Source organism: Schistocerca serialis, chromosome 1 (assembly GCF_023864345.2).
Source record: "Schistocerca serialis cubense isolate TAMUIC-IGC-003099 chromosome 1, iqSchSeri2.2, whole genome shotgun sequence".
Lineage (NCBI taxonomy): Eukaryota > Metazoa > Arthropoda > Insecta > Orthoptera > Acrididae > Schistocerca > Schistocerca serialis.
In genome coordinates this window covers 119550703-119567044 of record NC_064638.1, presented here as the reverse complement: position 1 = coordinate 119567044, position 16342 = coordinate 119550703, and the positions used below count along the sequence as shown (strand labels likewise).

At 39.9% G+C, this 16342-nt stretch overlaps 1 protein-coding gene across 4 annotated transcripts in view; it reads left to right on the top strand.

Moving 5' to 3' along the window:
• Positions 1-16342, top strand: part of LOC126463621 (mediator of RNA polymerase II transcription subunit 6) — a 40918-nt gene that overhangs the window by 3057 nt on the left and 21519 nt on the right. For 3 of the 4 annotated variants that reach the window (XM_050096174.1, XM_050096173.1, XM_050096176.1), the window contains 2 exons: positions 10433-10477; positions 13722-13881. In XM_050096174.1, the coding sequence (XP_049952131.1) occupies positions 10450-10477; positions 13722-13881 (188 nt within the window). In that variant the 5' untranslated portion in view covers positions 10433-10449. Of the gene's footprint in view, positions 1-9231; positions 9455-10432; positions 10478-13721; positions 13882-16342 lie in introns of those variants that run through there. The other variant, XM_050096175.1, reaches the window with a different exon arrangement.

Sequence of the window (16342 nt, the reverse complement as noted above, 5' to 3'; positions counted from 1 at the left end):
CATGGACAATAAATAGTTTGGACAAGAAGAGAATAGAAGCTTTCGAAATGTGGTGCTACAGAAGAATGTTGGGTAGATCACATAACTAATGAGGAGGTATTGAATAGGATTGGGGAGAAGAGAAGTTTGTGGCACAACTTGACTAGAAGAAGGGATCGGTTGGTAGGACATGTCCTGAGGCATCAAGGGATCACAAATTTAGCATTGGAGGGCAGCGTGGAGGGTAAAAATCGTAGAGGGAGACCAAGAGATGAATACACTAAGCAGATTCAGAAGGATGTAGGTTGCAGTAGGTACTGGGAGATGAAGGAGCTTGCACAGGATAGATTAGCATGGAGAGCTGCATCAAACCAGTCTCAGGACTGAAGACCACAACAACAACAAGAGACCTGGAAGAATCAGTGTAACATCCAAAGAAAAATCACCAACAGATATATTAAAATCCTTGTGATTAACTGCAGAAGTATTTGCAAAAAAGTACCAAATTTTTAAGTACTCCTAAAAAGACAGTAAGCTCACATATTAGATACAGAAAGCAAGTTAAAACCTGAAATTGACAACAGTGAGATTCATGGGGAAAATTTAAATGTAGATTGGAAGGATAGCCTAATTGGAAACTGAAGTTGTGTATTTGTCATAGTAGACATGAAACTCAAATACATCATCATGGAACTGAAGACGCATGTAAGATTGTGAGGGTAAGGCTCCAGATCAGGAGTGGATATAAACTTATAATTGGATTCTTCTATAAACAAATTTCTGAGAAAACATCAGTTTGTGAGTGTGCAAATTCCTCAGTCATATTTTAATCATTGGAGGAGGAGCGTGACAAGATATTATGAAACATTTTTAAATGCTTCTCTGAAAACTATTTCGAACAGATGGTTGGTAACAGTACTCATATTGGAAATATATTAGATTGAAGGACAACATACAGGGCTGACATCTTTGAGAATGATTCATTGAAACTGTGTATCACTGACCATGAGACAATTGTTGTGGCTATAATTACCAAAGTACAAAGGGCAAGTAAAAGGAAGATTTGTGTGTTCAGTACATTTTCTCACTACAGGAGCATATAGAAGAACTATGGTTCATGATGTGAGGGACCCTTCATCATATACAGTCACCGAAAGAAACTTCTCAAGAAACATAGGCCCTTGACTATTACACAATAGATGTAAAACAAAACATAAGAGTGTAGACAGAGAGATACTAAATGAAGATGGTTGGCTGTCAAGAGGACAATGTGTGAAGCCTTCAGTGACCACCAGAGCAGAATGTTACCAAAAGATCTCTCACAAAACCTGAAGAAATTCTGGTCAAATATAACTGTAAAGGCTGTTAGAGTCACTAATGTGACCAGTTACTCATAGCTGAGGCAGGGACTGAAATTGATGATAACAAAGCAAAAGCAGAAACACAACTGTTTTCATTTATTCTTTTGCAAAGTAAAGCCTGGAATAATTGCCCAGCTTTAATTCTCATACCATTGCACAGATGAGTGTTATAGATGTTAGTGTCAAGTGGCATTGAGAAACAGCTCAAATCGTTAAAAACTTAACTTAGTTCCAGGGCCTAACAGCAACCCTATCAAATTCTATACTGAATTTGTGGCTGAATTAATGCATCTTTTAACCACAATACACTGAAGATCTCTCCAGCAAAAAATATGCTCAGTGGTTGGAAAAAAGTGCAGGGTGCACATATTTACAAAAAGGGCAATAGAAGTGATCCGCAACACTACCACTTATTAGATGACAAATGCCATTTCGTACACAAAACCATTCAAAATCATGTGAAGTGAACTGTGGTCCATTGTCCAACACAAGTATTTCTGGCAATCCTTCGATGCAAAATATGGAGGGCAATGGTTAAATGGTGCTACATGATGTGGTAGAAGTCATATGCACCGCAGATGGAAACTTGCTAAAAGAGTCTACCGCTATGAGCCAATGAGTATTCCAAAATGGTCCTGCAAAGTCATTGTGCACTCGTTGCCATGGCGATTGCGTCTTATACCTACGTGAGAATGTCTGTGGTGGAGCTGATTGGATTTCCGTAAGTGCACGACATTGTGACGTCATCTGTTCAGTGTGGGCATCCAGACTGTGCCAAGTACAGTGCCGTCATGCGAACCATTTTAGTGTGAAAAATTACCCAATTTCCTTGGTGGAGCAATAGCAACACATCCTTTTGTAACACTTTGGGAATAAGCGTACATGATTGTCTACTGTCATCTTGAACTAGAATCACACGCAGTTCAATTGAAAGGTTATGCCGACATGCACAATATCAGTGTGCTACTGAGGCTGGATACCGTTCAATGAATGAGGCCAAGATCTGTGAATGTAAGGCAACAAAATCTTGAGATCCGGGTCCACTTCCGTGACCTTTGCAATTTTTCTGTAGTGCAAGGGAAAAGATTCCAGCAATTCGGAGTACTGCGCATCGATTATCGATTTGACAACAAGCAGATGCATCAAAATCAGAGTCTGGGCCAGTTGGAAGGTGAGGTAGGGTGTCTGCTTTGCCGTAGGTCTGTACACAATTTCATACTTATACTGCGAAAGCAACAAAGCCCATTGTTGCAATTTTTGAGCGGTGCGTGTAGGAACCGGCTTAGACGGATGAAACAATGACTGCAAAGGCTTGTGATCTGCCACTAAATAGTACTTGCGAGCACACAAAGAGTGATGGAATTTTGTCACACCATATGCAGTATTGGAGAGGTTCTTTATCAATTTGTGAATAATTGCACTGAGTTTGAGTTAACAACTTTGAGGCAAAAGCAATAGCTCTGTCCTGTGCACCAAATCTGTGCAAAAGCACAGTGCTGACTCCATAGGAAGAAGCATCGTCTTGCAAAAGTACCAGCCTGGCAGGGTCAAAAGGCACTAAACATCTGTCACCAAGAAAAGCTTTTTGAGTTTTGAAATGCATCTTAACAACCTTTAGTCCACACAAAAGGTACATTTTTGTGATGCAAGTGATGCAATGGAGCTGCAATTTGAGCAGCATTCATTATGAACCAATGTGTAGGTCATCTTGCCTAGTAGTGACTGTAGTTCAGACTTGTTGCAAGGAACACATAAGTCGTGGCTTGCAAGCAAATGAGAATGTAGTGGTGCGCACCCTGACTGTTTATCACATGACCTAAGTACTGTAGTTCAGTTCGAAAAAAGTCACATTTTTTGAGACAACACTTGAGTCCTGCATCTGACAACACTCGAAAAAGAGTACGCAAATTGACAATGTGTTCCTCTGGTGTACGACCTGAGACGACAATATTGTCAAGTTAGTTTGAGGAAAATGGCACTTTCGCAGTCAGCTGTTCCAAGTAACATTGTAAAATGGCGGATGCAGAAGCACTGCCAGAGGGCAAATGCAAATACTTGAACTACCCTATGTGTGTATTTACAACAAACACTTTCTGTGATTCTTCATCCCATGGAATTTAGAAGTAGGCATGACGCAAATCTATCTCAGAAAAGTAATGTCCTGCACCAAGCCTGTCCACGAGTTCCTCAGGGCGAGGTAACAGATAAGTGTCAACTATTGTCTGTGGGTTTACTGTACACTTGAAGTCAACACTAATGCGATTTTTTTTTCGATTCACTGGCTACTTTCTCTTAAAGCAATTGGAACGGGACTGGCCCGGAAAAACTTAGGTTGTGCATTGTCTTTCATTGTAACATGCACTACGAAGTTATTAGCTTTGCCCATTCCTTCTGAAAATAGTTCAGGAAATTCTTTAAGCAAGCTAGCGACACTGTCTTTTAGTGCACCAGCTGATATGGACAATATATTGTCTTGGATGCTAAGTCCAATGGAGGCATCTAAACTGAGTATGTTCTCACTGTCTATTGATTTCAACACAGTAATATTCACTGTTCTAGAGTGAGATTTGTAAGTGACAGGCAAACTACACTGTCCAAGCACTGGAATTTCTTGTCCATTGTAAGCAGTGAGGTGCTTGCAAGATTTAGAAAAGCGTGGTGAGCCTAACTGTTCATATGTGGCACCTGTGTCGAACTAAAAGTTCACACAATGGCCAGCAATTCTTAATGAGACAAATAGTTTGTTAGATCATCGTTGCACAGCACTAGGGGGAGAATGAGGCACAACCTTAATCGTACTGTTGTCAGAACCTGTTACATGTTTGGGAAACACAACTTTCACTGCGTGTACATGAGCCTGTTTTTTCTGGGAGTAGGCAAAATTGGCATTTTTTTGCTGTTGCAAACAATGTGCTTGGATATGGCCTTTTTTTCCCCACATGTGTAACACGTTGCATTGCATGATGGGCAATCCTGTCTTTTAGGCGAGCAAATCATCAAGGGCAAGACTTCACTACATTCACAAGCTTGTTTACATGTCTTCGTGACTGTCTGCATGGCTGTGTATACACTCATTATTGTGGCTGCTTGGGGCAGTTGCGAGCAAGGGGCGACTCGACAAATCGGGGCCCGGTCAAACTTATCGGCCGCTGTGACACCCGAACCATATTGCTCTAAGGTTTGCAACACTTGGAGAAGTGATGGATCTGAGTATATTAAGATCTGTTCCTGTATTCTACTGTCTGGGACATTGAACGTTACTGCATTCCTAATCATTAAATCACTGTAATAGTTGCCACAGCTACACTTAAATTTATACCTCCTAGTCATGCCTGTTAATTATGTGTACCACTGATGGTATGTCTGTTCTGGCTTTTTATGCAAGTGAAATAACTGATACCTGGTTGCAGCTGCTTGGGACTTGCTGGTCATAATATTGAGTTAATGCAGTGATTACTTGGTCATAACTGAGTTCGGTGGGAGATGTTGTCGGAAAAAGTTTTTGTATTAACCTGAATACTGGGGACACCGCAATCGAAAGAAAGTATTGTAGCTTTACAGTACCTTGAACTTGATGAATTTCACAATGTATTTGGAACTGTCAGGTATTTGAGCCATTTGTCTTCGGTGTCATTAAATAGCCGGAACATTGGTGTGCTGGTCTGCAGCACTTGTTGGACTGATCGGTCGGTCGGTTGTTGTTGTGCTTCCGACGCAGTTTGTGCAGCCAGAAGTTGTTGTATCATAGCTAGTAGGGCAGCAATTTGTTGATTCTGAAACCGAAAAGCTTGTGTTAGATTCATCACATTGACCGTCTGCGGCCGAGACGTGAGGGTGGAGAGTGGAAGGGGTGGGGTAGCCGTGGTATGTTGTAGCTAAAAGCAAGCAAAGCCTCTGAAAAGAGAAATTTGATTAGTTCTGCGGCTCCCCTCCTGGAATATATGCAAGAACACAACAGCAAAATGATCATCCTTGCAAGCTAAAACACAAGAGAAGAAAGCAAAATCTTCTTCTGCACTGAATTATACTCGTCGCCACCTTTGTGTCGTCGTTGATACTGTAGAGGATCTTGATTGGTGGCCGGTATCCTCTTCCACAACACAAACAGCACACATGTATTAACACAGTTCTTTATTTACCAAGGACAAGAAGCTACTTATCTTTAAGTTTCCATGTGTTGTGGTACAAGCTCGTCTGTAATAGTCCTCGTTAGCCTCACTGCTGGTGAAGTACAAGTCCCACTATGTTTACTACTCTGGTCGGTAGGTACTGACTGGCTCTGAGCTAGAGACTGTGCCTGCAACTCCAACTGTGACTTACTGGGTGACTGTTTGTGACTGACTGGGCCGTCTGGTCAACGGTGGCGATCTAAATACTTGCAATTGAGAGGGCATTGGCAGCATGTTGCTTGCGAGTTTGGCTTTGACACCTTTCTCCTGATAGGCACACTTTACCCAGCACCTATTATCGATCTTCTTGCAACCTCTTTGCTGACCAGTGTGCTGGCAACAGCATATGCCGGCACAATGAGTATCGGAGGAAGCCCCCTCTACTAAAGCTTCACGATTGTTGAGTGAGTCTTCAGTTTCCTCTAAACTCCCATTGTCAGTCTGTGCCCCTGGTCGTAGGGCTTAATGCAAAGGACAGTGACAATATATCTGCACTTATGTCTTCTTAATGAAGGGTCATAGTCCTCAACTGCATGTATGACATCCAGCAAGCACTAAAGGATATGGTACAGCCCAAAGGAGAACTTTGGAGGAACTTTGCTATATCTGGTGCTTCAGCATTTGACGCATCTTTGGTGACAGCATAGTGGGTGAAGTAGCCAATGCGGACTATTATCCATATCCCTGTTTGTGAACTTCGGGAGCCTTCCCAACTCCAATGCGGTGGAATCATGCTGCTGCAGGTGGGATTGGTAACAGATGCCCTGGAATAATTGCAGCACGTGCTTCTGCTGTTGGCACTCCTGAGAGTGGTTCATATAGTGTCTAATGGATTGGTAGAGACCTAGTCATTGATACTTGTCTGATTCTGTCTAGAGTCTGCACCAATCCCAGATGACCAGATGTTGGAAATTCCTCAGGATAGCTGGCAATAGAAGAACTGGGATGTCGAGCAAATATTTTCACCCTGTTGGATCATAGTTCCTCTTATACAATGTTCCCTTTATTAATTGGAATTCCCCTTCGGTTGGTTCCTCTTGCTTCAAGGCTTATGTAGTTTTCAGCAGTGCTGGATCCTCCCTATGTTCAGCATCAATGCCATGTAGTGCAGCATGCTCTGCGATCTGCCAAAGAATTCCTTGAAAGGCAGTAAACTTCATTTTGTGTATCAATGTGACATCGTATTCATATAGCCACTGTGGTCATCTCACCAGATGTCCGGTGTAATGTTCAGGGTGGTCAGCCAGTATAGAGTATGATGGTCTTTCACAATGGTGAATGCTTTGCTAAATAAATACAGGTGGAACTTTTTTATGGCTGAAACAAATGTAGGTATTTTTCTTGCTTGTAGAGTAGTTTATCTTGGACTTTGGGTGTATTCTGAGACCATAAGTTGTTATGTTTCTAGCACCTTCTTGAATTTGCACTACAGCTGCACCATAGCAGCTAGTGTCAGTGGTAAGTTCTGTTCAGCATTCTCTTTGTACAGAGCTAGGATAAGAAAAGAATATTTCTTACACCTCATGTCAGGAAAATTTGGCATCTCTCTTGCAAGGTATGTGTCTTGGTACAGAAGCCCTTTGTGAATCCTTTCATGCATGTCTGAAAGAGCAAGTGCTGTTGGCAATCCACAGTTGTACAAATTAATTCAAAGTTAGATTCCGTCGGACCAAGACTAGAAACCACTTATTGCGAGTGGTCACCTTAACTACTTTGACTGCCTGTGCACCCTCCCTGCACAGACTCAAACTACCACATGTCACACTGTCTACATCTTTTATCATAGTCCACTGAATTCATGGATCACCTGTAGTACAAACACATTCTGAGAGAACTTCTTGCATCATGAATGTGCCATGGAGTTGGAAAATCTGTGACTGCTCTTATTTTATCTGGATGGAACGGACTTGATCACCATTCATAAATGCCCCAAGATTTTTATTTCTTGGGTAGTGATGAGGCATCTTTTGGATTCAGGCAGAGGCCTGTAGTCTGATCACACTTCAACATGATAGTCGGGCAGATTTAATGTTCTTCAAATGTCTTTGAAATCTAAATAGCAAAGACATTTTGTCCACTTAAGGTGGTTACGCAACTTGCCTGTCATACATATATATGTACTGGAGTGTTACACAGTCCAAACAGAATAACTTTAAACCCACAGAGTCCATCAGAAGTTTCGAAAGTGGTCTTTTCCACATGGATCCCATAAAACTTGGTTTGCTAGTAGCCTGCGTACATGTCCATATTTGATAAATACTTTGCTCCTTTCAAGCAGCCTATGTTGTCATCAATATATAGCAATGGATAGATAGGCCTATCTTTCTTCATGATTGTGTTTGATCATCGATAGTAGGCACAGAAACACTATGTGCTCTCCTTCTTCACACAGACTGCAGGAGAGGACCCAGGACTCTGAAGTTTTAATGATGTCTCCATGTAGCAACTTCTCCATTTTCTCCTGGATTATCCGCTGTTCAGCTAGCAACACTTTACGTGAATGCTGACTTTTCTCCTCTCTGGACTTGAAATCTTCTGATACTTGGGGCTTTCACTCACCATTGTTTTTCATCGGTCAAGCCAGATCCTACTGATAGTTCAATATTAGCTTTTTTTGCCTGTGGTGTCTGTAGAGGTAGCAGAGCATGATTTTTCATCAGTAGCACTAAGCTGCCCTTCCTTGTCTGTTTCACCTATCCCTAAGCATGTACCTTTTAGGGATGAGTTGTGGCTGCTCATGATAGTTAGTGATCTGAAGTTCTCCTTGATCACCTATAGTGCTAACAATTCTCAATGGCATTTAGATTTCTTTTTGAGCATGATTAGATTTTTGCAGTTGACAAAACCTTCACAGTTTAACTGGGCACTTGGATTGATAAATAGAACTTGTCTAGTTGATGACAGTGCTAGAATGTCTCCAATGGCAATAACTGGTCTAGAACAATATTTGTTATTTATGCTTCTAGGAATAGCTTTGTCAGTCTAATGCTGTGATCTTCCCTCAGTCTATGACTTCTTCTAATGCCTACAAGAACACCCACCTGAGAACAACACTGTGACAGACATCATGCTTACATTCTGTTCATGAAGTATATAATTGATTATTTGCTGAGCAACTTTAAAAACCGTTTTCCTAAGAAATTAACAGGTGAAGCAGATTAAATACACATAAACCATGGGTTACTAATGTGTCCTGAATGTCATTCAAAACTAAGGGAAGACTTGGGAAATGGATGATGAGAGGGTCAGAGATCTCATTATAAGCTGTACTGTAAAATTCTAAGTGAAGTCATCGGAGCATCAAATTGTAGTCTACATTTTTCAAGCAGTGAAATACAATAACTAGTAAGTGTTAAGTTTCTGGAACTGCAAGAAGATCAGAACCTCAGTTGAAAACTCACTGCCTGTAATAAAGGACCTTGGTTCAAGTATGTTTACTGTGTGCATGATTACTAGAATAGGTGATTTAAAAATGAAGAAACAAGTTAATTCTTCATATGTCTATTCACTAATGAGTAATGGAATATTATTATTGTTATTATTATTGTTATTGTTATCTATTTTATTTTATTTTATTGTATTTTTGAGGAGGGGGAGGGGGCGAGAATTAAAGAAGCAGGGATAGTATTTTCGGAGTACAGAAGTGTGTTATAAGAATTACGTCTTGTACTAATTCAAAAACATCCTGCAGAGGATTCTTCAAAAAACTGGGTATTTTGATAGCTGTTAACCAATACACATGCACATTAATATCCTTTGTCATTATTAATACTTCTCTTTGCACAAAATTTAGTGAACATCATGAATATAACCCTAGGACCAAAAACGGCCTCTACAAAGACCTCAAGGGGTTGCCATTAGTACAGAAACGAGTGTGATAAATGGGTGTACATGTATTCAATGGCCTACCAGACTACATGAAACGTCACGTTGACGTAATTCAAGGTAGAATTGAAGAAATTTCTATTGAGCAACTCCTTCAACTCCATTGAAGAGTATCTTCACAGAAACTCTTAAATTTAATGATTTAGGTGATTGTATCACTAGAATTAGTACTCTGATACTGTAAAGTAATATCATTTTGCTGTATTGCACTGAATTAAATTAAATGTGTGTCCTTGCCTTCTATCTACATCCCAGATACCATTCTCCAAGAGGCCGAATGTAATTTAGGTAAAACTTACTGTAAAAACTGTAGCTATTAAAATGTTTTTTTATTTTTCAAATTTTGTTTTTACTTTAATAGTTACACTAACATATTTAATATATTGTACATTGGCACAATGGGAAAACCCACACAAGGGTTTGTATTTTCCATTTTCCATGCAGGCCCACCGAGCGAGGTGGCGCAGTGGTTAGCACACTGGACTCGCATTTGGGAGAACGACGGTTCAATCCCGTCTCCGGCCATCCTGATTTAGGTTTTCCGTGATTTCCCTAAATCGTTTCAGGTAAATGCCGGGATGGTTCCTTTGGAAGGGCACGGCCAATTTCCTTCCACATCCTTCCCTAACCCGAGCTTGTGCTCCGTCTCTAATGACCTCGTTGTCGACGGGACGTTAAACACTAATCTCCTCCTCCTCCATGCAGGCCTCTCATCAGAGACAGTAGCAACCATACCTATTACAGTTGTTTGAAACTCTTATTAGGGACACCATTGCATGTTGTAATGGATGCATGGAATACATCATGCTACAAGGTTAACAAATTTTACTATTATGTAGTGTGATTTCAAAATTAAATAGCAGCCTATGCAGGAAAATGAGGTACCATAAGAAGTGCTCCTTGCAACTTTGAATACTTCTGATAACTTTTTTTGTAGCTCTGTGAACTTTAGCGTACTTAGAATAAATGTAGCTTTTAAAATAAATTAGAACTTTTTGTGTACTTATAACATAATGCAGCGATTTTGTTCCCTTGCAGGTTAAGTGGATAAAAGAATGATGCCGTCGAGAAACATCATGACAGGTATGCATAAAAACTAATAAATACATCACCTAATATAATAGTTCTCATTTTAATCTATGCATTGCTTTATAAATTATAAATATTCATTGATGCATCCTACCCTTATACAAGCTGTGCTGCACCCTATCCTTCAGTTCAACATGAATATACTGGGTGGTTACAATTAAACGTTCCCTATCTAGCACGTTATAATACAGAAACTAATTACCATACAAGTACCAAACTTGGTAGCATTAATGTCAAGGACATGGGGAAGATAAATAATGAAGAATCACTTCAATTGAAACACTTTTAATGTGCTGCTACAGTACATCATATGATTACATACCAGTACTGCTACAAAAGGGGCTCAGTATGGCAACAGTAAGTGTTCAGAAGAGTCTGAAAACACAGGATTGCATTGTGAACAGCAGAATGAAGCATGTCTGTTGGTATGCTGGCTACCTCTCGTTATGTTGCACTTCAGATCAACACATGGGTGAATCTTGCCCCATAAAACCTATCCTTCAGGTAGCCCCACAACCAGAAATCACAGGGAGTGAGATCAGGTGATCTTGCTGTCCAAGCATTTGGAAACAGTCGGCTGATAGTTTGATTATTTCCAAATGTGTTTCGGTGAACTTCATGAGCATTTGTGGTATGGCTGCATCTTGCATGAAAACTGTTGGTTTCAATGCATTTCTCTCCTGTTGGGTGAGTGTGACATCCTGGCGAAGCATATAGCAGTAATGCTGGCCAGTCACATTGCCAATCTGTTCAAATAAGGATGGGCCAGTGATGAATGTAGCTGTGAAGCCACACCATATGGTGACACATTCACTGTACACAGGAAATTCATGCACAGTAACTGAAGGTGAAGATCCCCATACTTGACAATTTTGTGTGTTCATCTCACCTGTCAGAGAAAAATGAACTTCATCTGTTCATAGGATGGTCCAGGACCAGCCCTTGTCAATTTCAGTCCTTGTGAGAAAGTGGAGAGCAAAGTCGACACGTCGGCGTATATCATATGGTGCAAGCTGCTGTGCGATATAGATCTTGTATGGATACCATTTGAGAATGGTTCGAAGCACCTCCTGTACAGTGGACCACGGGATGTTCGACTGTTGTGAGAGCGCATGCGCACTGCCTGATGATCGGGAATTGCGGGCAGCATTGTCTTCCATAGCAACAGGAGTTTGTCAACCCTCTGCGGTGCAACTGGTCATCTGCCTCTTCCTGGACTGACGCCCGGTTCTCCAGTTGATTCGAACTTCTTCATCATGCCCTGCACAGCAGGTGGAGAAAGAAGACCCTTCCATAATCCTTTTAGCCTGCAATATTCTTGAAGTGCAGCTGAAGCATTACGTTTGTTTTGATAATAGAGCTTCACCAATAATGCCCTGCTCCTTTTTTCCAAGCTCATGTTGACACATCAACAGGTGCACTGCAACTGGTCGGATGTGTGAGACTATGAATCACAATGACTTATCACGGCATCTGGTGGCCCTAGTTGGAACTAGATGGTGGTGCTGTGATGCATAGTAATCATGCACCCCATACTCTGGACATTAATGCTACCAAGTCTGGTACTTGTACAGTTATTAGTTTCCATGTTATAATGTGTTAAATAGGGAAAGTTTAGTTATAACCACCCAGTATATAGGTAGTAATAAAAATGGAAAGAATTGATTATTTGTTCACCAATAACACTTAACTCTTCCCAAGAATTCAGCACCACTCCACTGTAATTGACATTGACTGTGATATTCCATTCCTCAGGTTGATATCAAGAAATCTAAGAGTGAAGATGCAGCAACTAATGTTAGATATAGCTGAAACATGAAACTTAAAAGATGTACAAAATCGTGTGGTGCAGCTTGTGAACAGAACAGCACAATCGTTAGCAGCCTGTATCTCAACTTGGTCTCTGTTTAATGAACTCATTGCGAATGATATGTTAAAGATTTACTTCCTTTGTTTTTACTTCATTGGTGCAAATAAATTTAACATTGAAAAGGCATCAAAAATCACACATCCAATGCTGAGATGTCTTTTAAAAAAAAATTGTATAGAGACTATAAAAACACACAATCCTGATACTACTGGACGAGTAATAGAACTACTGAATCAAATAGTGTGAAGGAAATGAGTAGACTTTACTTCCTCTCAGAACTTAATGCATTCAAACAGGAGTTTATGAAAATTACTCAAACAAATTAATATCACATCTGATGTCTACAGCCAAATGTAGAGCATTCGAGAATGGTTTTGTACATAAAATTACAAGCAGAACTGAAAATAAAAGCAGAGTGGAACAATTTTTGAAGTGTATCATAGTCGATCACTAGATGTTGCTGAATGGATAATACTTCATCACTAATTTCAAACAATGTGATCATTATCTATCAAGCCACATAAGGATGGAGAAATATGGAAGATATGTTGTGTACGTACATACCCTGTGCAAGAAACCGAAGATCCTGGTTGGGAGCAAGCAGAGCAATGTGCTGGGCGGATTGAAAGATACTCTGTGAAGGTGAATGCCTTCTGTGCTGTTTCATGTAGCAGAGTGTATGACTCATAATACTTTTTTCCTGGGAAAACCATGACAGGTGCAGTGTACCTATGGTGTATGGTGCAAGGCTGTTTTTTTTTCCTGAACTGAAAGCTGATAGCCCAAATTTCATAGAGTAGTGTGTGGCTATCTCAACAAGGAGCTTCCAAACCAGTGGACTCTGGATGCTATGCAGCTCTTCAGGTGACCCCCAAGGTCTCCTGATCTTACAGTTTGTGATATCTTTTCTTTGGGGATACATAGGAAACAATGCTTACATACCATCTTTGCAGCAACTCTGAATGAAATCCTGGATCGCATCGTTGGTGTGCTGGCAAATAATGACAGGGACATGCTTGAACTTCTATGGATCGAACTTGACTACCGTTGATGCTTGTCGTGTAACCCAAAGATAGCACATTGAACATTGTAGTGATATGTAGGAAACCTGAAAATAAACTTTTCCATACCATGTATCATTCATTATTTTGTCTGTAATATTTTATGAAGTATAATTATCCAAAGCCAGATGAATCATTTTTAAATGCCCTACATTTGACAATGTTAATGACATATGCTTTTGAATTCGCATGTTAAATTGTAATAGTAGTGCCTACAGTAAATAGAAGGAAGGTTGGAGTTGATATACATGCCATGAGTATAATTTAAGCAAATGTGTTTATTTCTTTGTTTCTTTTTATTCCACAGAAAACTTATTGGGCCTGTCGTGGCATGACAGTGCTTGGATCCCCATATTAAATCCTTCCAACATTATGGATTACTTTTCAGAACGAAGCAACCCATTTTTTGACCGGACGTGTAATAATGAAATAGTTAAAATGCAACGCCTGAATCCAGATCAGTTGCAGTAAGTAATTTTATAGTCACCCTAATCTTAAGGCATGGTATTCATAAAAAGTGCAGAAGTGAAAGTAGTGTCCAGTATATAGCTCAAGGAAGTGAGAGAAGACCATTAATATTTATAAAGATTTGCTACCAATGTGTCAGAAAATATATTGCAGGTTTTCAAGGCAATTCACAGATGGTGGTGTGATATAAAAGGAGACCAGGTAGTTTAAAAATTGTTATAAAATAGCAGATGACTTGAGGTCGGGGCAATTACTGGTATCTTATTTTTGAGTACAGTTGCCATCTGAACGGGTTTAGGAGAGCTGGAGAAATCAGTACAAAGATATTTGAATATTTGTATCAAGTAATAATCCTACTTTCACAAAGCCTTAACTTCACATTTTCTCAAAGTGCTCGTTTTCAACTGGAATGTCCTGATGTTTCCTTTAGAACTATGTAGTAAAGACACAATGATGCACCGTCTAAAAAGTTTCACACATTTGTTCCTCAAGACAGCAAGTCGGTTATCCTTGTTTCCTTTCTCTTTTAACAGGGGAAATTAGTCATATTAAGTGGATTTGTGTTGTTAGATGTATGTGTAGGTGTGAAATGCTTCTACATTGGCCACATTGTGAAATAGCATCTTATTGTAATAGAAAGCAAATTCTTGTGATGGAATAAAATCCTCTACAATGCCACTGTGGCCCACTTCTGAATTATTTGAACGGTTTAGCAGCATACCAATACCCAGCTGCTGACCTGCTGTCTGAAGGTGTGATTGTGTTGATATATTTATTTTTGTCATGGAAACTGTATATCACCTCTATTGCTCTCCCCCCCCCCCCTCTCTCTCTCTCTCTCTCTCTCTCTCTCTCTCTCTCTCTCTCTCTCTCTCTCTCTCTCTCTCTCTCTCCCCCCCCCCCCCCCCCCCCCTCTCTCCAGTAGGGCTACAAGGTTCCTTTGAAAATGAGAAAATGATAAATGATGGAGACAGTTTCCTTTTTGTTTTGTTCAGGACTAGCTTGTGCTCAGTTTCTTATGACCACGTCATTAACTAGACCCAAAACGAATTTTTGGTTTGCTTTTTGTTTTCCCTCTACACTTTTGTTGATTAAGTATCACAGAGGGAGATCTAGGGACATGACAGCTGCTTTGGCTTGATAAGTCACGTTCCAGCATAAATAAGGATGTGACTATCAATATGGAAGCATCTGATGACAGAATGTTAAATGTTGTGCCCTCTGTTTCCCAGTTACATGATGTGATATCTGTTCATGCAAACCCAAGAACATATTGAATGGACTGTTTACAGGGCTTCCTCATCAGTGATTTTTCTTTGGCTAGTGACACCGTCAGCACTCTCTTCTGTTGCATAAATGTAATTGCTACTTCTTTTTTATAGATAATATGTAGTGTGTCTGAATTTGTAGGATTGATGGAAGTTTTTGGTCATGGGAGATGGATCTCCTAGTGTCAAATGTATTCTCTTGAAACAAAGATCCACACCAAATGTGTAGGATTGCAGTGAATTATTCATCATTGTTTCTAATAAATATGTATTATTGAAACTTGTTAATGGACCTGAAATCAGCTTTCTTAAAACTATGATTGCGCTCCATCAACACCTCCAGAAGCATATGAAAACACATTTCCTTGTCATTTACAGAAAGTGTAAGGTAGACTGTTCAGTGATTTTTGTCTGTCGGTTTTGTGATTTGTGCAAAATTGATTGACCTGTTCAGCACCCTAGTACGTCTCTGATCTCAGGTGAGGCAATTATGATTTCAGAGAGCTCTTGTGCCTCTGTCCCGTACTTATTGTTCAGTTTCTTTACACATGAGACACAAATCACTAAGAGGGATCTCAAAAGTGTTTTATTGGCACATTACATTGCTGTTGGTGGTGTTATATACAATCAAATCGAACACATCGTGTTTCAGCAGCATGCTGCTATCATTATGTGCCTTATGTAGTCCTTACATTATTCCATCACAAAACAGTATCCAACTTCTGTCATGGCATTTTGCTGAGTCTGGGGATGTTCAGTTGTTTTGTTTCCTTATGATGCATATAAATGAATGTTCAGTGAGTATAAGGCAACATCAGTCGAACATTGATGTACAGTCCCAGCCAGTTCAGGGATTGGGGGAGGGGAGGTAAAAACATATAGATAATGTATCGAAAGGAAAGTCCTGTACAACTCTGGATCAGGTGAAAACAATGTTTATAAATTTAGTTAGTCCAGTTTTATTTTTTACATATATCACATGGAGAGGTACATCTACACATCTACATTGTTGTCAGAAGTCAAAGAAGTACTTTTTATTGATACACTTTACTATACAGTGGCTGACTGTACGAAATATTGAATATTATGGTGCCATTGTTGAAGATATTATCACATTAATATTATGAGCCACTGTGAAGATACTCTTCAGTTGAGTTCAAGACTTTTCCCATGAGAAAAGTTGTTTAATTCT